This window comes from Heteronotia binoei, chromosome 14 (assembly GCF_032191835.1).
Source record: "Heteronotia binoei isolate CCM8104 ecotype False Entrance Well chromosome 14, APGP_CSIRO_Hbin_v1, whole genome shotgun sequence".
Lineage (NCBI taxonomy): Eukaryota > Metazoa > Chordata > Lepidosauria > Squamata > Gekkonidae > Heteronotia > Heteronotia binoei.
The window spans coordinates 27,181,801-27,205,861 of NC_083236.1; the positions used below are offsets into that span (position 1 = coordinate 27,181,801).

Genomic DNA, 24,061 nt, shown 5'->3' on the forward strand with positions numbered 1-24,061 from the left:
GGTGAACCTTTAAGGAGGAATAACAGAGTCCTGATTTCTGTAGAGAAAGTAGATAATCCAGGATCAGGTTAAGGGGTGCTGATTCCGGCTGCAGATGATTAGATGTCGCAAAGGAACAGAAGCGCTTCCATTTACGTTGATACGAGAGTCTAGTGGAAGGCTTCCTTGCGTTGAGGATGATATTGGCTACCTCTGCAGAGAGGTAGGTGGACGTATTCTCCAAGCTGCCAGGGCCAGGACCCGCGGGTTGTGATGAAGAACCTGACCGCTGGCCTGAGAGAGAAGGTCGCCCACAGGAGGAAGCCAGCGGTAAGTGTGGCGGGACAGTTGAAGAAGCCTCGTGAACCACGGTTGCCGAGGCCACCATGGCGCAATGAGGATGCAGTCCGTGCCATCCCGTGCTATCTTCACCAACACCCGTGTCAGAAGGGGAGTTGGTGGGAAGAAGTAGTGGAGGGGACCTGTCCAGTTGTGTAGGAAGGCGTCGTTGCCCCTCCTGGAATAAAATTGAGGACATTTGGCATTGTCCCTGGATGCAAAGACGTCCACCTTGGGTGTTCCGAAGCATCGGAAGATACGCCGAAGGTAGGTCGGATTGATGGACCATTCGTGGTTGTCTATGCGAACCCTGCTGAGGGAGTCGGCCAGAGTATTCTCCACACCCGGGAGATGAATGGCAGTCATGTATATGTTGTGCTTGACACACCATTCCCAGAGCATTACGGCTATACGGCACAGACGGAGGGATCTGGTGCCCCCCTGCTTGTTTATGTAGTAAACTGTTGCCATATTGTCCGTGGAGATCTGAACGTGCCGGTCCCTTATCAGTGGGAGAAAGGATTGAAGAGCTCTGTGTACCGCAATCAGTTCTAAGCAGTTTATGTGCATGGCTTTCTCGGAGGTCGTCCAAAGTCCTCTGACGGTTTTGTCCTCTAAGTGGGCTCCCCATCCCCACTTGGAGGCATCTGTTGTTACTGTGGCCATCGGGGAAGTCGGTAGAAACGGCTTGCCCTCGAGGAGATTGTTGGGTACAGTCCACCACGTGAGAGATAGAAGCGCTCTCTGTGGAACAGTAAGCAAAACGCTTTGTGGTTGTGTCTGAGGGTGGTAGGCTCGTACAAACCAGAGCTGTAGTTGTCGCATCCGTAGCCTGGCAAAGTGAAGGACAGATGTTGTGGCGGCCATAAGGCCCAGCAGGCGTTGGATTGTGAACGCAGACTGACAAGGTTGTTGTTGAACTGACTTGGCTAGGGCAATGATAGTTAGTGCCCGATCCTCGGGGAGAAAGACACGATGCAGAGAGGTGCATAGAAGGGCGCCTATAAACTTGAGGTCCTGGGTAGGTGTGAGGTGTGATTTTGATGTATTCACGCGAAGGCCCAGGGAACTCAGGAGAGTGAGAGCCGTGTCGAGGTTGTACTTCAGTTGCTGTTGGGTCGGAGCTACAAGAAGCCAGTCGTCGATGTATGGGAAGACTGGGATGTTCCGAATGCGAAGCGCAGCTGCCACCACTGCCATGCACTTGGTAAAAACGCGGGGCGCAGTGGAGAGGCCGAATGGTAGGGACACATATTGGTAGTGGTCCTGGCCCATGGCAAGCCGCAGATACTTCCGATGTTGAGGTCGAATGGTCACATGGAAGTAAGCGTCCTGAAGATCTAGAGAAGCCATCCAGGAATTCCTGGGAATAAGGGGCAGGATGGACTGCAGGGAGATCATTCTGAACTTCCTGTATTCGATGTGCTTGTTGAGCTTCCTCAGATCTAGAATGGGACGCTTGCCTCCATCCCTCTTGGGGACCAGGAAATACCTTGAATAGAAGCCTGTCCCTCGATGTAGCGGAGGGACGGGCTCTATCGCGTTTTTGTGGAGCAAGTCCAGGATCTCCTGATGGAGGAGTGAAGACGGGGGGGTAGCTATGAAGTAGTGGTGGCGAGGTGGAGAAATGAACTCGATTGCGTAACCTAAGCGCACGATGGTCAGCACCCAGGAGTCGGTTGTGATCGAGTTCCAAGTGGGAAGGAATGGTGATAGACGTGTGCGGAAAACCGGTAGGATTTGAGGAAAGTCAAAGAGACTGTTTAGAAGGAAGGGAGGACTTTTTGAGCTGTTGTGACCGAGGCCTTTGTTGAAACTGAGGCTTCTGCTGTCCACTCTTCCTCTTCCAGAAGTCATTCCGCTTGGGTGACCGTTGACGCCTCTGGAAAGATGGTCTCCAGGGTTTTGTACAGTTGGACTGCTGGGAGAATGGTTGGGAGACTCCCAAGCGCTTCGCACGCTTGCGTCCGTCGTCTACTGAGGTGAGAACCTCATCGGTAGAGGCATGGAAGAGGCCAAGGCCATCAAAGGCTTCGATCTTTTGCTTGATGTCCGGTTGTAAGTTGGTGGACCTTAGCCAGGCGTGGCGACACAAGGCAACAGAGGACGCAAAGACCCTGGAAGAGCAGGAGACCGCGTGGCGTATGGTGTTGATCTGTTGCTTCGACACTCTAGACAGTTCTGATACCAAGCCAGAGGCCGTCCTTTGAGAAGGTTCAGGAAGGGAAGGAATGAGAGGCGTAAATTGGTTGGCCAAGTTGAAGACATAAGCCGAAAAGTAGGCTAGATAGTTGTTCAGCTTGGAATTTGTGGAGGCAAGGTTGAATATCTTCCTGGCCAGAGTGTCCAACTTCCTGCCCTCTCGGTCTGGAGGTGTCGGATGCCTGGAGGGTTTAGCCTTAGTGGCTGAGTGCACAATAATAGAGTTAGGTGCTGGATGAGAAGCAAGAAATTTAGCCTCAGGAGCGTGAACTCTGTAGAGAGAGTCAAAGCGTTTGGAGGTAGGTGGGACTGAAGCAGGCTTGTCCCAGGTTTCGCGGAGGCCTTCGAGGTGCACAGGTAGCATAGGAAGCAATGAACCAGGTGGAAAGTCCGTTTGTACGAGGTCGTGTACGATGTCAGAGACCTTAGGTGAATCCGACGGAAGAGTAATGTTTAAGGCTTCGGCCATGGTGGTGATCAGATGGAGATAGGCCTTGGACGCATCCGATGGAGAGAGTCGGGGCTGTGGCGCCGAGTCCGAGACTACCGAGTCCGGATGGTCCTCAGAGTCTGATGATGCTGAGGAATCGGCGTCGGAGCGGAAATCCTCACCCGAAGGAGGATGTGGAGGTGGGATCGGGTCCGAGGGGACGGTCTTAGGCTTTACGATCTGATCACGCTGGTCCGTAGGTGTGGAGACCGGGGGAGCAATCGAAGCCGAGGCTGACGGAGTGCGCGGCCTAGCAACGTCTCGTTGATAGTGGTCCCGGGTTCGAAGCGGCTGCAGATTGGAATGGCATTCATATTCCCGAAGCCGGCGGTGGTCACAGAGTCGAGGGGAGTAGCGAGAGTAATCAGGTTCTCGGGTCCGATCTTGATCGCGGGGCCGTGGATAATATCGATCACGGGGTCGAGGAGAATCTGGAAACCGATCGAGATCACGGAGTCGTGGGGAATCACGAAGTCGATCACGGGGTCTAGGAGAGTCCTCGTACCGGATTGCTGAGTACGGGGAGTAACACGAACCCTCCACAGATGGGGACCGAGAAGGATGATGGTAAGGCCGGCGTCTAGGCGAAGGAGACCGAGAGTAATGGCGGTCGTACCTTGGAGGGGCGTAGTAGTCCTGATAATAACCCGAAGAGCCGGAGTCTCGGCGCCTACGTGGAGATCTGGAGCGGCCTCGGAGAGGCGGCGATCGGGATTGGATTCGATGGGTGGGTGAACGAGAACGACCTTGGTTAGCTGGAGCCTGAGTAGCCAAGTCCCTGTACAGGGGAGAAATCCCGATATCTCGGAAGGATCCGATCCGAAGTGGAGATTTAGGGTACGCCTGAGTAGAATCAGTAGTCAGGTCAGGTTGTAGAAAGTCCGCAGGAACCACACTGTGCACCGTAGGTGAGCGAGAGTGGACTGGTATGACCTCTACTGCTGTGGATGAGTGAGGTGTCAGTTGCAGCATGTCGGTGATGACGTCCGACGGAGCCGACAATTCAAGCGGAAGTGACGGCTGCGCTGGGGCCGCGGGATCCATTAACGTCGAAGTCGAGGTTGGTGCCCGAGGCTTCTTAGGAGCCGAGTGCGAGTGGTGGAGTTTCCTCGGAGCCGAATCAGCCGATTCGGAATGACGAGATTTTTTAGGCGCCTGATCCGTGGATTCAAGATGGCGCGATTTTTTCGAAGCCTTATGGCCGGTCTCGGCGTGCTTCGATGACTTTTTCTCAGACCTGTGCTTCTGTTTAGAAAGAGACACGTCCGTAGAGGCCGAATCTCCCGCTTGTTGTTGGGGAGGCAGCGAGTCCGACGCGGGCATAGCCCTCAGGGACAACTCAATTAGGAAACTCCGGAGCCTGGCTGCACGGTTCTTACGGGCCTGCTTGCCGAAGTTCGCACAGTGAGGGCAGGAGTTGACTCGGTGAGCTTCCCCCAAGCAAAATAGGCAGTGGCTGTGGCCGTCTGAGGAGGGGATTTTGGTCCCACAGCGCGTGCACTTTTTAAAGGTAACTTTCCCTTCCATGCGCTCCGGACAAGGGAGGGGAGGGGAGGGAGAAAAGGGAAAAGATAGCGCAGAAACGGGTTTTTGTTTTTTTTTTAAATTTTTCCGGCGAAAAGGGAACATAAGAAGAAGAAGAATACGATACCAGGTGAAGAAAAGAAGACGAAAAGATGAGGTAATGGACGAGCTAAGGAGGAACGCAGCGAGGAGGGTGTTGTCCGGGCGGCGGTAGGGAAGAAACTGAGTGGAATGGGCGCTCTCCCCCCGCTCCAGGCATGCGCGGTCGCTGCCTGCTCCCCAGGGCGGGAGGAAAGCGCGCCAAAAGACGCTATAGGCGAGCTATTGGAGCTCCGAGGTATGGATCCGTTGCCTGCGGCAAGACCCATGTGTGGGACTGCACAGAGACCACGAAGAAGATCAATGCTTATAACAGAAATGTAGCAACCAGCCTGTTGAAATACTGTCTGGTGGTTCTGGGTCTCCCCGTCCTGCATTCCAGTGCTTGGAAGAATGGGCTACTAAAACCAGTGAGAATCGTTGTGTCTTGAGGTCTTAGAAAAATTAGGGGACACTAAAGGTCTTGGTCACAAGTGCTGTTGAATTAAATTCTGCCAGGCTTCCAGCCACGTTAAAGTGACTTGGGTTTTGCTGTTGTGGAATTTTGGCAGACTCACAATCTGCTTGCACATGCTTTTAAAAATAGTTTTAGTGTGGCATTGTTAAAAATTCCAAAGTAGGGCATTTTGGTAAAATGTATAGCTTAAATTCATTTCCATTTTCACAATCCCAGACACTCTGCTGGTGACTTGCATATTTCTCCTAATGTACGTTACATAGTGTATTTTTATGGACAACAATGTGTCTCCAGTGCTGTATTTGAAGAAGACCTGTGTACATTTGTAAAAAGTGATAAAGTTTTAATATGTATACAGCTGTGTTAGGTTCAGCCTCTTAATTCTAGCATGAATTGTTTCATGGGTATGACCGCAGTTGCTGCATGATAATCATGCTCTGTGCCAATGAAAAAAAAAAGACTGGCTTAAACTTCTAATAACTGCAAAAACCTCTTTGAGAAGACTGTGTGCACCAAGGTCTATCTTGCAGGGTCTGACCCCAAAGATTTTTCCTACAAAAATAGTACGGTATCATTTTATTTTAAAACATGTTGTGAAACGTGTTTTTATTCTTTAATTTCCTTATTAATTATAAAGACTTTGTATTTGTGTGGTTTGAACAAGTCAGAGTCAGCAACAAACAAAGCGTAGAAGGGGAAACAGCTTTTTAAAACTCATTCACAGTTCTGCAGGGAAAGAAGGGAGTGAGGGAGGGATTCCTCTACAGCGTTAGAAATGCAGGCAGAAGGGTAAGCTCCCATAAGGTGAAAAGGATCATGTGATTGTGCATGTTGCCATTGGCTAGAATCTACTTTCCAGTTGTTGGATGTGAGTAAATTCCATTTGGTGAGCTACGTTGACTGGAGCCTTGCTTATCTAATCCCTCCTCAGCCTGGTGGGGAGTTCAATCATCAGCCTCAGTAAGCTCCCTGCCTGCCTTCCAACACACATCTCAAGGAGGAAAAATGCAGCTGTGTTTGGTAAGCAATTGCATTCTGTGTGTCTCTCTCTCAGTGGGTCTCTCTCTTTAAGAGAAGTAGGTCTGTTGCTTTAGGAAGCTGAAGGGGCTTTTTCCTGGGATGTTCTAAAGCTCTGAAGGAAACTGTGTGTCTGTGTATTTTAAAATGAGTCTGTAGCAATCCATGGCTGGCTGTCTCTCTCTCTCCCAGCACACACCATGGCTTAGAATGTCTGTGCCCCTGTTTCAGGCTGTGTTCAAAGTGTGGTGGGGTGGAGTGGGGGTGCATTGACTTAAACTTTTAAAAAGACATTCTTCCTTACAAAGGCTCCATGTCTGCTTGTGTGAGGGAAACAGGAGCTTGCATGGTTAAACTTTGCTTTATTGCTTAAAACTGTGCTGCAGGCTTTTTGCTCTTTGCAGTCTTTGGGGTTGCTTGCTGAATTTGCAGTCTCTCTTTTGGGGAAACGGCTCAAGGACAAATGTCAATACCTTGTTTTCACACTTTCGGAGCAGCTTCTTCTTGCCCAAGTCGTAGACACGTAACAGTTTCCCCACACCAATCAGCACTCTGCCTTGGAATGGGGCAATGGCAGCCGGCACCTCCTCCACTGGGGTCTGAACAGGAGAAGTGAGCAAGCCAAGTCAGATGCACCCAAAGGACCCCTGCAAAACCAGCCCAAAGCTTTCAACACCCAACTCCTTCCTATGAGAACAGGCAAACACCCATAGAACTCGAGCAGGGGAAGTGTACAGACTATCAGCAGCTTGTAGGGCCTCCCCAGTCGTGTCCAGAGAGGCCCCTGCACCCTGAAGCCTGACAGCACTACTGGAAATGATGAACACAACTAAACAACCCTATCTGTTTACAACGGATGATGGAGAAAGCTCCAGATGAGTTCCTCTTCACAAGAGCTAGTACCCAGCAGACAAAACGCTGATCACCCAAGGTCTGGATAGTGAAAAGTAGGCCAAAAACAGATCTTGCAGCTGACTCAAGATCTTCCTTGGTAGGAGGGATAAAAATCTACCCACATGTAAATATATGGAGCTGCCTCGTACAGTCAGACCACTGGTCCTTCTGCTCTGACTCTGAGGTGGAACTCTGCACTTTCAAGCACACACAGGTCTTTCCCAATACCTCTTGAAGGTACTTTAGCCAAAAATGCTGAGGAGTAAACTGGCAGGCTTCAGAAAGTGGCTACTAGCACCAACCAAACTTCCCAGCAGCTTTCATTTCAGACTTGCAAACACTGCTTCAAATCTCCAGTCTGAGTGACAGACTGCCCCTTACACAGTAACAACACTGCTGCAAACATGGACTAGGTGAAAACAACATGAGGCACAGAGAAGGTGGGACTCTCCCCACCCCTTTCTGCAGCTCCTAAGACAGTCTGGTACTCTTCTTAAAGGTAAAGGCTGTCCCCTGTGCAAGCACCAGTTGTTTTCGACTCTGGGGTGACGTTGTTTCACAATGTTCTCACAGCAGACTTCTTATGGGGTGGTTTGCCATTGCCTTCCCCAGTCATCTACACTTTTCCCCCAGCAAGCTGGGTACTCATTTTACCGACCTCGGAAGGATGGAAGGCTGAGTCAACCTGGAGCCGGCTACCTGAACCAGCTTTCGCTGGAATCGAACTCAAGTCGTGAGCAGAGGGCTCCGACTGCAGCTTTACCACTCTGCGCCACAGAGCTCTTCTTACCAGCACCATTAAGCCTCCCCCCAAGCCTCTGTTAGGTACCCACCTTGTGCAGGAACTCCAGCTTCTCTCCGCTGTTTACCAGCTTGTAGGTGTAGACAAACCCTCCAGCAACAGAGCGGGGGTTCAGGATCAGGTCTTTGGCCACTCCCACCAGAACATGCCAGTCATCGACAGCGTTGGCAAATCGGCACACTGCAACGCTGAGAACAAGATAATCAAGAGTGTGACTGCAACGGCAATGAGACAGATCTGCTTCTCCCAGGAAGTTCAAACAAAGGATGCTTTGGAATAAAAGACCTCTGGAAAGCCAAAATACTTTAACATGGGACAGGATCACCATGGCTAAACACCATCAAGACAGATGCACAGATTATCCATTATTTTGCTATGATCAAATCCTGTCAAATGTTCCAAAATATGCAGTTTGCTCTTTTAGCAGCCACCGCTATTGTCTGACAGAAACATCAGGGGTGTATGTACAAGTAGAAAGTAAGATAGATGGCAGCCTTGGAGGTTATACTCCAGTCACTCAGCAGAAGGGAAAGGAGCAGCATTCCAAGAGGCACTGGACGTGAGTGACACGGGCTCCTTCCTCCTTACCTAAAGGCAGCTTCATTCTGCTCCAGCTGAACCAGATCCAACGTGTTGCCCTGGATGGGGTTCATCACCCGGATGACTGATGCCCACTGCCCATTTCCTGCCTTTGGGGCACCAAAGATGGACTCTGGAAGGTTCTCGTTCAAAAATGCTGCCGCCATCTCTGCGGCCAGTTCCCTTTCATCTTCACCGGCAGCTTCAACCATTTCCTGTGATGTGGAGGAATCAAATCACTACTTTTTATTACACTCTCGGGCAAAGAAGCACAGAACTGTAGTCTGACCAAACAGCCTATCTAAAAAGTAACACCAAAACAATTTGTGTACTGACAAAGAGACATTTTGCCCAGAAAGAATGAGCAGGATGGAATGCTAGAATATCCTCATGTGATTCCTTCAGATAAGTCCTCTGAGAGAGCAGAGGGAAAGAATATAATCCATGACCATGTATGCAGATAGACTGAGATGGGTAGCCATCTTAGCAGCAGAAAGTCCAGTAGTACCTTACAGACTATAACAAAATTTCTGGCAGAGTATGAGCTTTTGTGCGTCACCGCTCACTTCTTCAGATACAGCTAGAACATGAGATCCTATGTCCTCTATTTTGGAGAATGGAGTGATTTCAGGTGCCAAATGACTACAGCGAAATGACAATAGAAGGTGTGACTGGATTAAGTGTGATATGCAGAGGGGTAGTAGGCGATAAGAAATCAGCACTGGTAATGAGACAGGAAACCTAAATATCAATTCTGTCCAGGAAAATGCATTGTCTTTAGCTTCATTATTGATTGCAATTCAGCAGTCTCATGAATGTGTGTGAAAGATACTCTGAATTGTCTCTATAGAAGAAGCCAATGCTGTTTGCATTCAGCCAGCTACAGGAGGCTGTCTATGCACACCTTCTTGCATCGTGCCGTAACCTCTATCAAAGCATTCACTCATTAAGAAGATTCACCATCCACTGTGTGGCCTTGGTACACACCAACAGAGAACACAATCTGCCTGAAATTTACTAACAGCCCTTGTGATTTCTGTTTCATTATTTTTCAGTAATTGGCGATAGTCAGTCCCATTCACTAGGTTACAGAGAAGGAGAGAAAGATTTCCAAACAGTTCCCTCTGGGGAATGGAATATAGCTGGCAGTCCAGCAATATATGTTGGATGGAACCTGGACTGTTCATTCCACAAAGACAGACTCTCTCACTGTATGGGATAACTTGTTTCTGAAGCTGAGTGCCTAGAGACAATTGTATGAAACAACTCTAATCAGTTGCTAGCTTTTTAGCTCATTCAGGTGGGTAGCCGTATTGGTTTGAAGCTGCAGAACTGAGTTTGAACCCAGTGGTATCTTTAAAACAAACAAAATTTTATTCAAGATATAAACTTTTGTGTACATGCATGAAGAAGCATGCATGCAAACAAAAGCTTATGCCCTGAATAAGACTATGTTGGTCTTAAAGGTGCCCCTGGGGTTAAACTTATTTTGGCTCATGACTCTCTTTGCTGATTTCATGTGTCTTGTTTTTATTGTCTTGTGCAATCACACCCTTTGATTTCAGTTCCTCTCAGTTTATTCTACAAAAGCCATCCCCCTGGAGATCCCCCCCCCCCCGGAGATCCCCCCCCAGGAGAAGGAGGAGGGGGGCAATTTTTACCAATTATTCCTCTTATTGCCAACACCCCTCCCCCCAAAAAAAACTCAATTTCTTACACTGCTGCTGCCCATTCACTGCCCCCTCCCCAAAGTAGTTGTGTTTTAGGGAGTGCAGTGGATTTTAGGGGTTGCAGTGGAGAGAGAAATTAAGAAAAGGCATAAGTGTCTTCCATCGATGGACAACAATCTTTGAATCTGATGCAACATATTCAATGGCTATAGAGGAATATGGCTGCAATCTTATTATGTTACTATATCTATTCAAGGTGAGGTATGGAGCCCTTCATTTACATTCAGCCTGCTGTTTCCCAATAGATCCCTCTAATAGCTCTGTAAATAACATCTGAATGCTATAACGGACTTTTCAGTCAAGGAGGAGACAGGTACTGCCTCTACAAGAAAATGGCACCAGAGGTCAACTCAGAGTAAAGTTCTGGGCTGGCAACCTCACCTTACAGACAGCTGGCACCTACGATAAGATGGTCAGCAGCTCACTGTTGTTCAGAAGGATGGGGTGTCTTGCATCTTCACAGAGAACCGCTCCCTCATTCAAAAAGAAGCTCTCAGTACTTTTGAGCATCTCCCAGTCCAATGTGATGCAAGAGGATGAATCTTCTCTCAAGAGAAGGACAGGGCTGTTCAAGCATCTGGCACAGGGCTGGAAGACCCAGCCTCCTTACCCAGTGACTGAGCAAACATCAAGGGAAATCAATCAACATCTCACCTCATACAGGATTTCTGAAGCCTCTCCTGAGCCAATGCGAAGCAAGTCCTTTAAGAAAGTGGAATAATCCAGAACTAGCACTGAGCTCCCTCTCATGGATTGCTGCCTTGTCATGGCGAGAAGACTTGTGCTGTTCAATGAGGCTGTGGGCTATGCCATGCAGGGCCACCCAAGATGGACAGGCCACAGCTGAGAACCCAGACTAAATGTGATCCACTGGAGAAGGAAATGGCAAACCACTCCAGTATCCTTGCCAAGAAAACCCCACGAACAGAAACAAAAGGCTAAAAGATATGGCGCTGGAAGATGAGCCCCTCAAGTCAGAAGGTGCCCAATATGCTACTGGGGAAGAGCATTCAAGTAACTCAGAAAGAGTGAAGCAGCTGGGCCAAAGTCAAAAGGACGCTCAGCTGTGGATGTGTCTGATGGTGAAAGAACAGTCCGATGCTGCAAAGAACAATATTGCATCAGAATGTGGAATGTAAGATCTATGAATCAGGGTAAGCTAGATGTGGTCAAACAAGAGATGGCAAGGCTGAACATTGACATCTTGGGAATCAGTGAACTAAAATGGACGGGAATGGGTGAATTTAAAGCAGAGGATTACTACATCTATTATTGTGGGCAAGAGTCCCGTAGAAGAAATGGTGTGGCCTTTATAGTTAACAAGAGAGTGAGGAAGGCAGTAATGGGATACAATCTCAAAAATGATAGAATGATCTCGGTCTGTATCCAAGGCAAACCATTCAATATCACAGTAATCCAAGTCTATGCCCCAACCACTGATGCAGAAGAGGCTGAAGTGGACCAGTTCTATGAAGATCTACAACACCTTCTAGAATTAACACCAAAAAAAGATGTCCTCCTCATCATAGGCGACTGGAATGCCAAAGTAGGAAGTCAAAAGGTGACGGGAACAACTGACAAGTTTGGCCTTGGAGAACAAAATGAAGCCGGGCAAAGTCTAATAGTTTTGTCAAGAGAACAAGCTGATCATAGCGAACACCCTCTTCCAACAACCTAAAAGGCGACTCTACACATGGACATCACCTGATGGGTAACACAGAAATCAGATTGATGATATACTCTGTAGTCAAAGATGGAGAAGCTCCTTAGAGTCAGCAAAAACAAGACCTGGAGCTGACTGCGGCTCACGTCATGAGCTACTCATCGCAAAATTCAGGCTTAAACTGAAGAAAACTGGGGAAGCCATTAGGCTATTCAGGTTTGACCTTGATCACATCCCTTATGAATATACAGTGGAAGTGAAGAATAGGTTTAAGGAACTAGAGTTGATAGACAGAGTGCCTGAAGAACTATGGATGGAGGTTCGTGACATTGTACAGAAGGCAGCAATCAGCACCATCCAAAAGAAAAAGAAATGCAAGAAAGCAAAGTGGCTGTCTGATGAGGCTTTACAAATAGCTGAGGAAAGAAGGAAAGCGAAAGGTAAAGGTGAAAAGGAAAGATTCACCCAACTGAATGCAGATTTCCAGAGAACAGCAAGGAGAGATAAGGAGGCCTTCCTGAAGGAATAATGCAAAGCAATAGAAGAAAATAATAGAATGGGAACGACAAGAGATCTCTTCAAGAAAATTGGAGAAATCAAGGGAGCGTTTCGTGCAAAGATGGCTATGATAAAGGACATAATGGTAGGGACCTAACAGAACCAGAAGAGATCAGGAAGAGGTGGCAAGAATACACAGAAGAATTATACAAGGATCTCAATGTCCTTGACAACCATGACAGTGAAATAGATGACCTTGAGCCAGATATCTTGGAGAGTGAAGTCAAATGGGCTTTAAAAAGCATTACTAACAACAAAGCGAGCGGAGATGTTGGTATCCCAGTTGAGCTATTCAAAGTCCTAAAAGATGATGCTGTTAAAGTGATGCACACATTATGTCAACAAATTTGGAAAACACAACAGTGGCCACAAGATTGGAAAAGATCGGTTTATATTCCAATCCCAAAGAAGGGTAATGCCAAGGAATGTTCAAACTATCGCACCATTGCACTCATTTCACATGCCAGCAAGGTCATGTTAAAGATCCTACAAGCTAGGCTTCAGAAGTACATAGATCAGGAACTACCAGAAGTTCAAGCTGGGTTTCGGAGAGGCAGAGGAACTAGACATCAAATTGCAACATTTGATGGATTATGGAGAAAGCACGGGAGTATCAGAAAAAGTCTATTTCTGCTTCGTTGACTATGCTAAAGCCTTTGATTGTGTGGATCACAAAAAACTGTGGCAAGTCCTTAAAGAGATGGGAGTACCGACCACCTCACATGTCTCCTGAGAAACCTGTATAAGGGTCAACAAGCAACTGTCAGAATGGGATATGGAACAACTGATTGGTTTAGAATAGGAAAAGGAGTTCCACAAGGGTGTATAGTCATCCGGCTTATTTAATTTATATGCAGAGTACATCATGTGGAATGCTGGACTGGATGAAGCACAAACCGGAATTAAGATTGCTGGGAAAAACGTCAACAATCTCAGATATACGGATGATACCACTCTAATGGCAGAAAATGAGGAGGACCCAGAGAACCTCTTGTTGAGGGTGAAAGAGGAGAGCACAAAAGTAGGCTTGAAACTCAACATCAGAAAAAAACTAAGATCATAGCATCTGGCCCCATCACACCATGGCAAAAAGAAGGGGAAGACATGGAAGTAGTGACAGACTTCACATTTCTGGGATCCAAGATCACTGCAGATGGTGACTGTAGCCATGAAATTAAAAGACGTTTGCTCCTTGGAAGGACAGCTATGGCGAACCTGGGCAATATAATAAAAAGTAGAGACATCACCCTGCCAAGAAAAGTTCATATAGTCAAAGCGATGGTATTCCCATAAGGAAGGCCGAGCGCAGAAGAATAGATGCTTTTGAGATGTGGTGCTGGAGAAGAATCTTGAGAGTCCCTTGGACTGCAAGAAGATCCAATTAGTCAGACCTAAAGGAAATCAACCCAACCTGTTCCCTGGAAGGTCAGATGCTGAAGCTGAAGCTCAAATACTTTGGCCATCAAATGAGAAGGGAGCACTCCCTGGAGAAGATCCTGATGCTAGGAAAGACAGAAGGCAAAAGAAGAAGGGGATTGCAAAAGATGAGATGGCTGGACAGTGTTACTGATGTAACAAACACGACTTTGAGCAGATTTTGGAGGACGGTGGAAGACAGGTGGGCCTGGCATGACTTTGTCCATGGGGTCGCAAAGAGTCGGACTCGACTGTGCGACTGAACAACGACAAAGCACTGAGCTATGATTGGAACTATTCCAAAGGAGATGTCAACAATTTGGCAAGGAATGCTCCTCACCAAGGTTACCAGTGCTTTATCCAAAGACAAAAATTCACAAAATCTTGAGACTCGTATTTTTGTGGGTCTTGTGGAGTCAGCTATCACATGTATGTCCATGACAAAGCCATGAGTGCTAAGGAGCCAGCAGCAAAAACTGGAGAGAAGACTTGGGTGCCCCTGAGTACCATACAGCTTACCAACACAACACCCCAGAATCTGGAGCTCCCTACTCTTTGCTGGTGCACAGGAGCATCCCCATTACCTCAGCCATCTGCTGTTTCCGCTGGGCTTTTGTGGCCTCGGTATAGGCATTGTGGTCAGTCTCAATGATGATTAAGTTGTTGCTCTCAGGGTGAATGACGAACTTCCTGGGCGTGTACTGCAAGGGGAAGGCCACCTGGTTGAAGACGGCTCCAAGCTTCTCCAATGCCAAAATTCTATGAGATCAAAAACAAGGTCAGAAGTTAGCAAAGGGACTTACACAATCGCTACTTCCAGCCATTGTTCAATGCAAACTAGTTGTAATGTACAAACACTATACAAACCATATTGCATAAAAAGCACACTAAATACAGACATACAAGACTCTTCCGGGGAGAGGGTGCCATCCCTAAATGGGACTGCTCAGCTCTACAAGGGAAGAGTTTAAAAAGTGACTTAAGAGATTTTAAGGTATCTGCTGCTAACATAAGCCAATGACATTGCTAGGAAATATACATTTTGAGCATCTTCCTAAAAAAGCTCCCTAGTGACCATCCACAAATAGCCTACAAAAAGTTTCTTTTGAAGGCAGTCTTGCAGTGGATTCTGGCTGCAAATGAAGGGAGATTCCCCTACCTTCCACCCTCCTCTTCAGAACAACCACTGGAGTACCTGAAGGCAGGGCTAATATGGTTCTTGGGAACTGATCACGTAAATCTCTGACATCTTGATACTTCCCCCCCACACCACCACCTCCTCCTGACCTCCACTCCATTCAATATTTATGCCAGAGTCTTCCTCACAAAGATACTGACTGCTGGACCCAATAAATGCTTCCTACTGTCTTTTGGGTCTGAAACAAACTGAATATAGGCTGTTTAGAAACATTTACTGCAAGTAAAAGCAACTGAGCAGAAGAATGCTGGCTGAGAGGGATTCCAAGAGACACTTATACCTTAACCTGTCCTATTAAAAGACCATTAATTAATCAGTCATGTATTCTCGGGCACTTATCCAAAACCACAATTTCAGTTTGGGGAGTCATTAACATTAAAAAAATGGAGGAGAATGATCTCCTTGTGAGCCAACCAGAATAATAAAGTCACACCACTCTCAATGGCACGCATATAAAATAGCAGACAGTTTACAGTTCTGAACAAAACTGGAGAGGAGAGATAAGCCAGGACTAGGGATGGGCACAAGCCAGGAAAATGGAGGTTCATTGTTGGGGGTTTTCACAAACCCCGAACCATGAACCTCCAACAAACTCCTTGTTCGTGGTCCATCAGGTTCGGGTGCTCAGTCCTGTCCTCAGTGAGCTCTGAAGGCTTTTATAGTTCTTAAGTGCCGTTGAATGGGTAGGCCCCATCCAAGTGGGCTCTGAATACCCATAAAGGCCTGTGGAGTTCACTCTGAATACTCATAAAGACCTATAAAGGCCTTTGGAGTTCACTCTGAATACCCATAAAGACCTATAAAGGTCTTTGGAGTTCACTCTAGGAGCTCAGAAAAGAGAGTTTTATCTGAGAAACCCCATCCAAACTGCTCACTTGAGGCACCAGACCTGAAGTGGAAAGGGACCGTTTCCATTAACCAGTTATAGCATCCCCCACTCTCAGCAACCAATACAATCTCCCTGACAGGCAGTCAACTTGGCGATAAGCAATTTTGCTCATTGCTCTCTACCAAGTAAATGGAAGTCAATGTGATCCAGGACTTATTCTACCACATAACAGGACTCTGCCCCCCTCTCACAACTGAGTGCACAAGCCCATTCCCTAATGCTTGGCATTCTACAGGCATGTGTTCACTTTACAAGGTCTTGTTGATACCTGCAGGTGCCAAGCAGCCCCCACATGACATTTAAAAACACTGCCCACTGCACTCTAAACAAAACCAGCTCACTGAGGTGAGGGGCTGGGAAATTATGGGTGTTGTTGCAGAAACACTTTATCCCTATACAGGCAAAACAGAGAAGGCATTTAAGCCTTCACCAACTATGGCTGGCCATCAAGTAAAGAGTTCCCTGCAAGTGACTAGGTGCACCCTCTGTGCCACACCAGGGCAGCTCTAGGTTTGTGGCAACAGCTGCATGTATAATTCTCTGCAAAGGAGGCCACAGATTAAGCCAGCTGCACACTATAGAGGATTCTGATCCTGAGTACTCTGCTTGAACAGGAGATGGGGACAGATGCTAGTTTATGCTGGTCCCAGTTACTCTTTCCATTGCCCTGCCCTGCCCTCCCTTGCCATTTTCCACCAATACATACCTCAGTGTGTTTGTGGAGATGGCGACAATGCCCTCTGGGCACTGCTCAGAGGCAAAGCCAGAAGCAAACTCCAACGTCTCATACGAGAGAGGGGTTAAGTGGAAGCGGGACTGATAGGAATAACTCAGCCATGACCGACTGGACATGGCCAGCACCTGCAGCGGGAGGACAGAGCAAATTCAGTTGGAAACAAGGGGCAAGCCATCTCACTCAAACACTGTGGTCACTTGTTAAGTAAGAAAGAGCCCTTCCCAAAGCACACTGCCTCAGGCAGTCCAGCACAACCCAAAAGCAAAAACTCTGTATGATCTTGGCAGTCCACTAACACATCTCCAAAATCAAGGACAGCAGGAACCAAAAGCAACACATAAGTTTCTGGATGACCATCATGCAATCCATTCCAACCAGTTTTCCAAGGACATGCCCTCCTACTTGTTGCCAGACTGAAAACTTGAACTGACACTATGAAGTCAGCAAACTCATCCATTGCCAACTAGGGCAGAAGGGGAAAAGTCTGCCAGATTGGCCACGTTCCTTGCTTCCGTCATCTTTTTGGAACCAACTTTGCTGGATTTATTCTGCTTGCTCAAGGACATGGATCACATTAGTGTCATGCAGGCATTAAAAGCTGGGATATCCCTAGATCATCTTTGACCTCTGCTATGAACGCAATGATGCTCAGCCACAATCCTACCCACTATGGGGATCAGACTTCTTAAAAGGCTGATGTAATGATTGTTGGGATAACCTATCTGGAGCGCTTTGAATGTGCAAGAAAATTAGTAAATCTCAAGCTGTATGATGGACAAAAATCCCAGAATTTGTTAAGGTCACAGAATAGAGACAAAATACTGAGAGCTTAGAGACACAGTATAAAATGCAAGGAAACCAGGGACATAGGACTTGCACAGACAAAGTGGACAAAGAGTTTTGCAAAAACTGCATATACACACACACTAAATCTGCTACACATGCCCAAGTAGCTACCTCCATGGCAGTTTCAGAATTAAACGGCTCCTCTGCAACTGTGACTCAACCATAGTGCTTTTAACTCAGCACGCTGCAATCAGCTGCACTTACATTCCGGACCACCTCTATACACCAACTGAGACAGAGGAGGAGCTTCCTCCCCCACCCCCTTCTTGCACATTAATAGTACCCAGAAGCAGGCAGAGAGACTTGTCTCTTCTCCCCTATCTGCCTCATTACAAGCCTTCACTACCCACAATTTGCATATTTTTTCTGTATGCCCAAAAAGCAAATAAAATACTTAAATGGTAAGCAAATATATCCAAGTTCACCATCAGGCTGACACAGGCATCTGTAAAACCCTTGTCTTCAAATGATTAGCTTGTCCTCCTCCCCTTCCCTACTATCTTCACCTGGCCACGAAACCAAACTCCATACCTGCCCCATTTTCTAGCTCCTTACTTACCGCTTCTTGTCCTTGCATGCGGACCCGGAAGAGTTTCACAGGGCGAGAGCCAAGATACCTGGTTCTTGTGTCAGAAAGATCTCCAGTGACTGGATCAAGGACAGTTCGCAGAAGTACACCATTCTGGATTAGGAAGGCAGAGAAGCAGCATCCGAGGGAGAGAAGGAAGATGGGCCATGTGAATTCATGATTGTACTTTACAATAGCTCAGCACCTCCCAATTTCAGTACTGGATCCTTTCCAGCTTCTATTCCAGCATCAAGAAATATATATAAGGTGTGCTTTGTTCTAAGAAAGCAGGCATGGAACTATTTAAATCTAGGCTATGAGACATCTAGAGTGCACACTTCAAACCCTCATTGTAAACATCCCTGATCTGCTAAAGGAAAGAACAACACACCCTGCCTGTTGTGGGATTTGAGACCACTTTAAAGTAAAAGGAACTTATGCCCCTTCCTTCCCCTAAGAATTCAAGGTAACAACAGGGATGGGCAGGGAGAGACAGAAGAAAGCAAATGGAGAAAAGGCTAGATTTTCATCTGGGTGTATATACATGGAATAAGAGCTTCTAAAGGTTTTCTTGGGGGGGGGGGAGAAGAGAGAGAGTCAAAGACTCCAGTGCTGCCCCCTGTAGTAAATACTTAGCAACCATTCTTTCCTTTTAAGCAAAAGTGATTTCCCAAGAGAATGAGGCAACCAACTCCTTACCTGCAAGCCAATGTTCAGGTACAAGAAGCCAATGGACCCTCTCTCCCCCAGTTCATCCTGCTTCTCAGCTCCACCCATCTCAACAATACACAGTGATTCTGGCTGGGCAGGAAGGGCTTGCATACTCAAAGGCTGCAGGCAGTCCTGTGCAAGAAAGAAGATGTCAGTGCAACACCCTGAGCAAGACAGATGGAAAGACCCAGGTTCTCGGGATGCATTTGTTCCACTTGAGACTATGGGAAAGGAACTGTATGTGTGAACATTTCTGTTGTGTGAATAAAAAATTTCTTGGGCATTCACAGCCAGTATCTGGGAAGAGAGGGAAGCTGGAAGCTCATGCCTGAGACACTAAATGAGCCTGAACTTAAGCAGCTTGGGAGGGCTGCAGGGGGCTATATGCTCTTTGGAAATTTGAGGTATTTGCAGTTTTGCTATCTGTTTTAGTAGCATTCTGGCTTCCAATATGCTATTAACATGTTTATAAAATCAGTGCATTTCACAGATCCCAGAAGTCGCTCCCTTTCCGTCATCTCTCCCTTTAAAGCCTTGTATGGCCGAGGACCAGCCTACCTGAGGGACCGTCTCTACCCATATGAACCCCAGAGAGCACTGAGGTCAGTCGGAAAAAATAAAATGACTATCCCTGGGCCGAGAGAGGTCAAGCTCCACAATACCAGAGCATGGACCTTTTCAGTTGCGGCCCCTGCCCTATGGAATCAGCTTCCGGAGGAGGTACGGGCCCTGCGGAACCTTGATCAGTTCCGCAGGGCCTGCAAGACGGTCCTCTTCAAACGAGCATATACCAACTGCTGAATCGTTGTGAATTAAGGACCCGCCAGCACGGTCCTGTTTTAAGGACCTATATTAGCATGGAATTATCTAAACTGGCAGAATCAGAATCAGAATGCCACCATCGCTGCCAGATTAACTTAAACTATGAATTTTTAAATATATTAACTGGTTTTTATAATGTTTCAAGTTTTATTGTTAAACTTAAAGTTTTTACTTATTATTGTATGCATAAAATGTTGTCAGCTGCCCTGAGCCGCCTAGGCAGGGAGGGCAGGATACAAATAAAATTTATTATTATTATCTGGAAGAAGACACCATCCCGGAACTTCCCGTCACTCCATAACTAAATTTCACTATGGGCAAAGAACAAGGTATATGCACACAAAAGTCAGTTTGAATAGGCACTTACCGAGGGGTCAAGTGAAATGATACGGACTGTGTTGTCCACCAATCCAACAGCGAGGAAACGGGAGCGCTGCTCTCCTGGGGGAACATTGGCCAAGCTCATACACACCACATCCGCAGACATCTCCTTCCTTTCCGTGTATTCATTCAGCTGCCCTGACTGGTGAGGAAAAGTGCACATTTTGACACATCAATTGCAAGCAGTGCCCATTATTTCAAGATAGACCTATGCATTAATTATGAGGTACTGAAAACTAATACTGAGGTCATCTATTCCTCCAGTTGGGAGAAGAAACAAGCGTCTTGGGGCACCCTAGAAACCATCAGTAAGCTTAGTACGAGTTTCCTTGGATACATCCCTATTACCAGCAGATGAACTAATTTTTTTCTTTCTTTTTTTAAGCACAGCAATTTTAGGCTGCTTTCTCCAACAGAGTTTTTGGGTTATTTCACTTTTTTAAAGAGAATTCTTTATAGACCTGGATATCACTGTTCACAATTCAAAAGGAAACATGAAGCTTCTGCTCAAAATACATTTCAAGAACTACTTTTTGCCAAACGCACTGCAACAGCATTTCTGCTTGCCACTGTAGAGGCCAGATCACATCTCCAGACAGTATTAGATCACGTACTGGGTCCATCTCAAAGTAGACGAGCTCTCCTCCTGTCAACGCTATCACCACTTGTCTCTGGTTCACGGCACACTTGACAATAGTTTTCTTGCCTGGCGTTTTCCACTCGTTAACTCTTTTATCTGCTCTGATATGCCGGATGCCATCAGGATAAACCTGAATGAAAAAAAACAGGGACCCATTAAGTCAATCCCTTGGCCACCTTCTAATTATTATATCAACAATGCAAATAATGCAAATAAAAGTTACTGGGCTGCATATGGGATACACTGGCCAACTGCACATTCCCTCTAAATAGTTAGGAGAGAGCTTCGTGGGAAGAAGCTCACACAGCCTCCAAGGGCAGGGATTAGCACCAACTCTCTGGTTAAAGTCCTAGATGGTTCCAAGAGTAGCTCAGCAAAAGTTACCTATGTGGGACTGCGTACAAAGAGGACAAAAAACCAAACCAAAACACCCAAGGAAATCTCACTTTCAAAGGGACATCAGAAGTCACCCACGCTTCATCCTAGGTACCAACTTTATGTCTTTGCTACATCTGCAAAAAGCCTTTGCTGGCCCTGGGGTCTTGGCTGGTTTTGCTGATCAAACCTTTACCTCCACAATCTGTCCACCCCATGGTCACATGTGATCGTATAACTTTTCCCACCAGTCTACTTGCAGATCACTATTCTTACAGTGTTATGCACATGGTGTCCTTAAAAACCAGAATGAGGCAAGGGATATCGAGTAAAAGAAATTATTCAGTCAGGGTAAAAATGACATCACCACAGCCAAACCATATGACACTTCAGAAGTTAACACATTTTCATTTTATGAACTGAAGTATTGGAAAGGTCCTGGAAGGCAGGCAATGAAATGGGGGGGGGGGGGGGGGAGGAGAATCTACGAAGGGATACAATCCTTACTTGCACCAAAGCATCATCCCCCAACAATGAGCAGGACAAGGTGGGTGTGGTTCCCAGGAACCCAGAGTCTGTCACTTCCTCTACAGTTTCTCCAATAGATAGTACCAGGGTAGCATTGACGAAGGACACGATGATATAGGCATCAAACTCATCTAATTGGATGAGAAAGGGGGGAGAAAAGAGTACAACTATCAATATTAAGGGCTCAAGAAAAAGGGTGTGTTAAGCAAATATGGCCAAACATTCTTCAAATGTTGCAATACATGCTTTATCCTATGAACACCCCCCCCCTACACAAAAGTTTATAACACAGATTCAAGCTGGATTCCAGAATGTATCTCTACATACAAAAAAATCAAGCAGGTTGAAGTCAGTGTTTGGCAACTGTGTGGTAAGGCCAACACCAAAAACAGGATAGCTCATACTAATCCCTGTGCTGGGGGGAACAGGTGATATTCCAGCTCTAAGCCAGACTCACAGACTCCCCTGCCCCTGCCCCAGTCCCCTAGGCTGCCTGCATGACTTGTGGCTCTGTCCAGCCCATCAAGCAATAAGAAATTGATTAGTATTCTAGTGAATATTGATGGATATTGTCAACTTGCCTTTCCCCCCCTCCAAGTCCCCCTGGTTCTGCCACGGCTCCTGCTCTCCCCTCCAGGCACTACTGACCCGTTATATGGAGATTGTGGCAAGGCTGAAGAGCCCTACAGCTAGGGCAAATATTGCTCTGATCAACTGCCCAAAAATGCAAGAAGGGTGCCTGCAACAGGAAAGCAGGATGCCACGGTGGGCTGGATAAACACTGTGGCTGGATGGAGAGGCACTGCAGTAAATGGGCCAATAGTCAGGCCCCAACCTGGTGGAACTTTCTGCCAAACACCATCAGGGCCCTGCAGGATCTGATGCAATTACATAGGACTTGCAAGGCAGAGATGTTCTATCAGGCTTTGGTGGAGGACAGCGACAGTTTCCATCTTGGCTGGCACCCTCCTCTGCCAGTCATTTATAGTGCCCTCTTCCCCCTGGCCATGAAATAGCTGGCAATTGGGATTTTTATTCACCACCTGATTACTGTAAATTCTGTGAATGTTTTAATTGGCTTTATCTTCTTGTCGTTTTATGGACTTTGTACATTGCCCAGAGCCCTCCCTATGGCAGAGATTGGGCAATTCATAAATATAATAAATAATACTAATAACGTTACTGATAGGACATGCTTTCTGTGAGAAAGGACCACATCTGAATTGACATTCATGCCAGACTTTCTGCAAGTAACAAGATCATGCTGCTGAGTAACAGCAAGTGGCACAAGATGATAAATCAAGACATGTGGAAGGAAGACATGTTGTACGAGGCAATAGGGTCTTGTCTCAATTTATGCAGTGATCCCATTTAGACTAGCATCCCAGAACATTCAGAATAGGATACAACTGGAGTGAAACAGAGTCTATCCACAACGACATATTAGTTTCCCTTTCTAGTTCAATGGATGCTGCAGATGAGAGAAAAGGGAGGCCCTGAAGTAACAAAGCAAAAGGTTCTGCCTTTCTCAAAAGCAGAATTCATTTTTCTCACTTGCTGTGAAGCAAAAACCCAACTGCAGACAAAAATTAACTATGTACCGTATATGAAACTGAACAAACTTCTGGTGGTCTTAAAGGTGCCACTGGACTAAAAAAGCACTTAAAATTACTGAAAACTAGTATTAATTCAAGGTACCATAATTCAGCTCATGAATTTAGGATGATGAATGTTTATTTCCCGCCCCCCCCCCACAATGAATAGGTCCATAAGGAATAAGAGATTTATTAGGGGGAATTATTGACATGAGAAGTGGAGTAAGATGAAAGATTAAGGAATTCAAGCTCCCCTTTACTCCATATATCCATACAGTCTAGAAACTGATTTGACTGACAACCCAGAAATTGAGCCAGATGATGGAAAGTGGTGCCTCTTGTACTCAAAAGCACATCTATCCCTCAATAGCACTATCAGTAGCCTGAAATAACAAAGACCGGAAACCCAACCCCTCTAGAGCAGGGGTGGCCAATGGTAGCTCTCCAGATTTTTTTGCCTACAACTCCCATCAACCCCAGCCATTGGTCATGCTGGCTGGGGCTGATGGGAGTTGTAGGCAAAAAAACATCTGGAGAGCTACCATTGGCCACCCCTGCTCTAGAGTACTTTGGGGATCCAGGGGGGTCAGTTCTAGTCAAGACCCCAGAGGCAGCAAAGGGTTCAACTGCAGAGAGGGAAGGAGGTTAAGCTGCACCTTCTTCCTCCCCCTCATCCTCCTGGTCTCTTCCTAGGTCTGCAGCCTGGAGGAGACCTGGAGTCTCCTCCCTGGCCTGCTGGGCAGCCCCTTATATAGCACAGGCTTACTCCTGAACATGCCCTATAGTCTTCCCTGACCTCCCTACACAGGTTTCCCATCTGCTTGATAGCTTAGCCAGTCTGGTCCAGCTGCAGCTGGCAGCTCCTTGAAGGGGCCCCTCAGTGCTGTATAGGAAACACGCACTGCCTGGCCATGTCAGCCCTCTTGCCATTAGGATGGCCACAAATGCTGTTGGCAGCCTGAAGGTTGAGGCTGGGTCATGGCCATGTGCTGCAACCTGGGTAAGTCTAGGAGAAGGTCTGGC

The 24,061-nt window shown here is 46.8% G+C and overlaps 1 protein-coding gene across 1 annotated transcript in view; it reads right to left on the reverse strand.

Annotated features, from left to right (window-relative positions):
- SF3B3 (splicing factor 3b subunit 3) overlaps positions 1-24,061 on the reverse strand; it is a 55,336-nt gene that overhangs the window by 13,720 nt on the left and 17,555 nt on the right. The window contains exons 12-21 of the mRNA XM_060254488.1: positions 21,423-21,574; positions 20,515-20,670; positions 19,887-20,042; positions 18,686-18,829; positions 17,978-18,100; positions 16,543-16,697; positions 14,334-14,508; positions 8,392-8,597; positions 7,835-7,991; positions 6,581-6,706 (exon numbers count right to left, since the gene is read on the reverse strand). Of these exons, the coding sequence (XP_060110471.1) occupies positions 6,581-6,706; positions 7,835-7,991; positions 8,392-8,597; positions 14,334-14,508; positions 16,543-16,697; positions 17,978-18,100; positions 18,686-18,829; positions 19,887-20,042; positions 20,515-20,670; positions 21,423-21,574 (1,550 nt within the window). The remainder of the gene's footprint in view (positions 1-6,580; positions 6,707-7,834; positions 7,992-8,391; positions 8,598-14,333; positions 14,509-16,542; positions 16,698-17,977; positions 18,101-18,685; positions 18,830-19,886; positions 20,043-20,514; positions 20,671-21,422; positions 21,575-24,061) is intronic.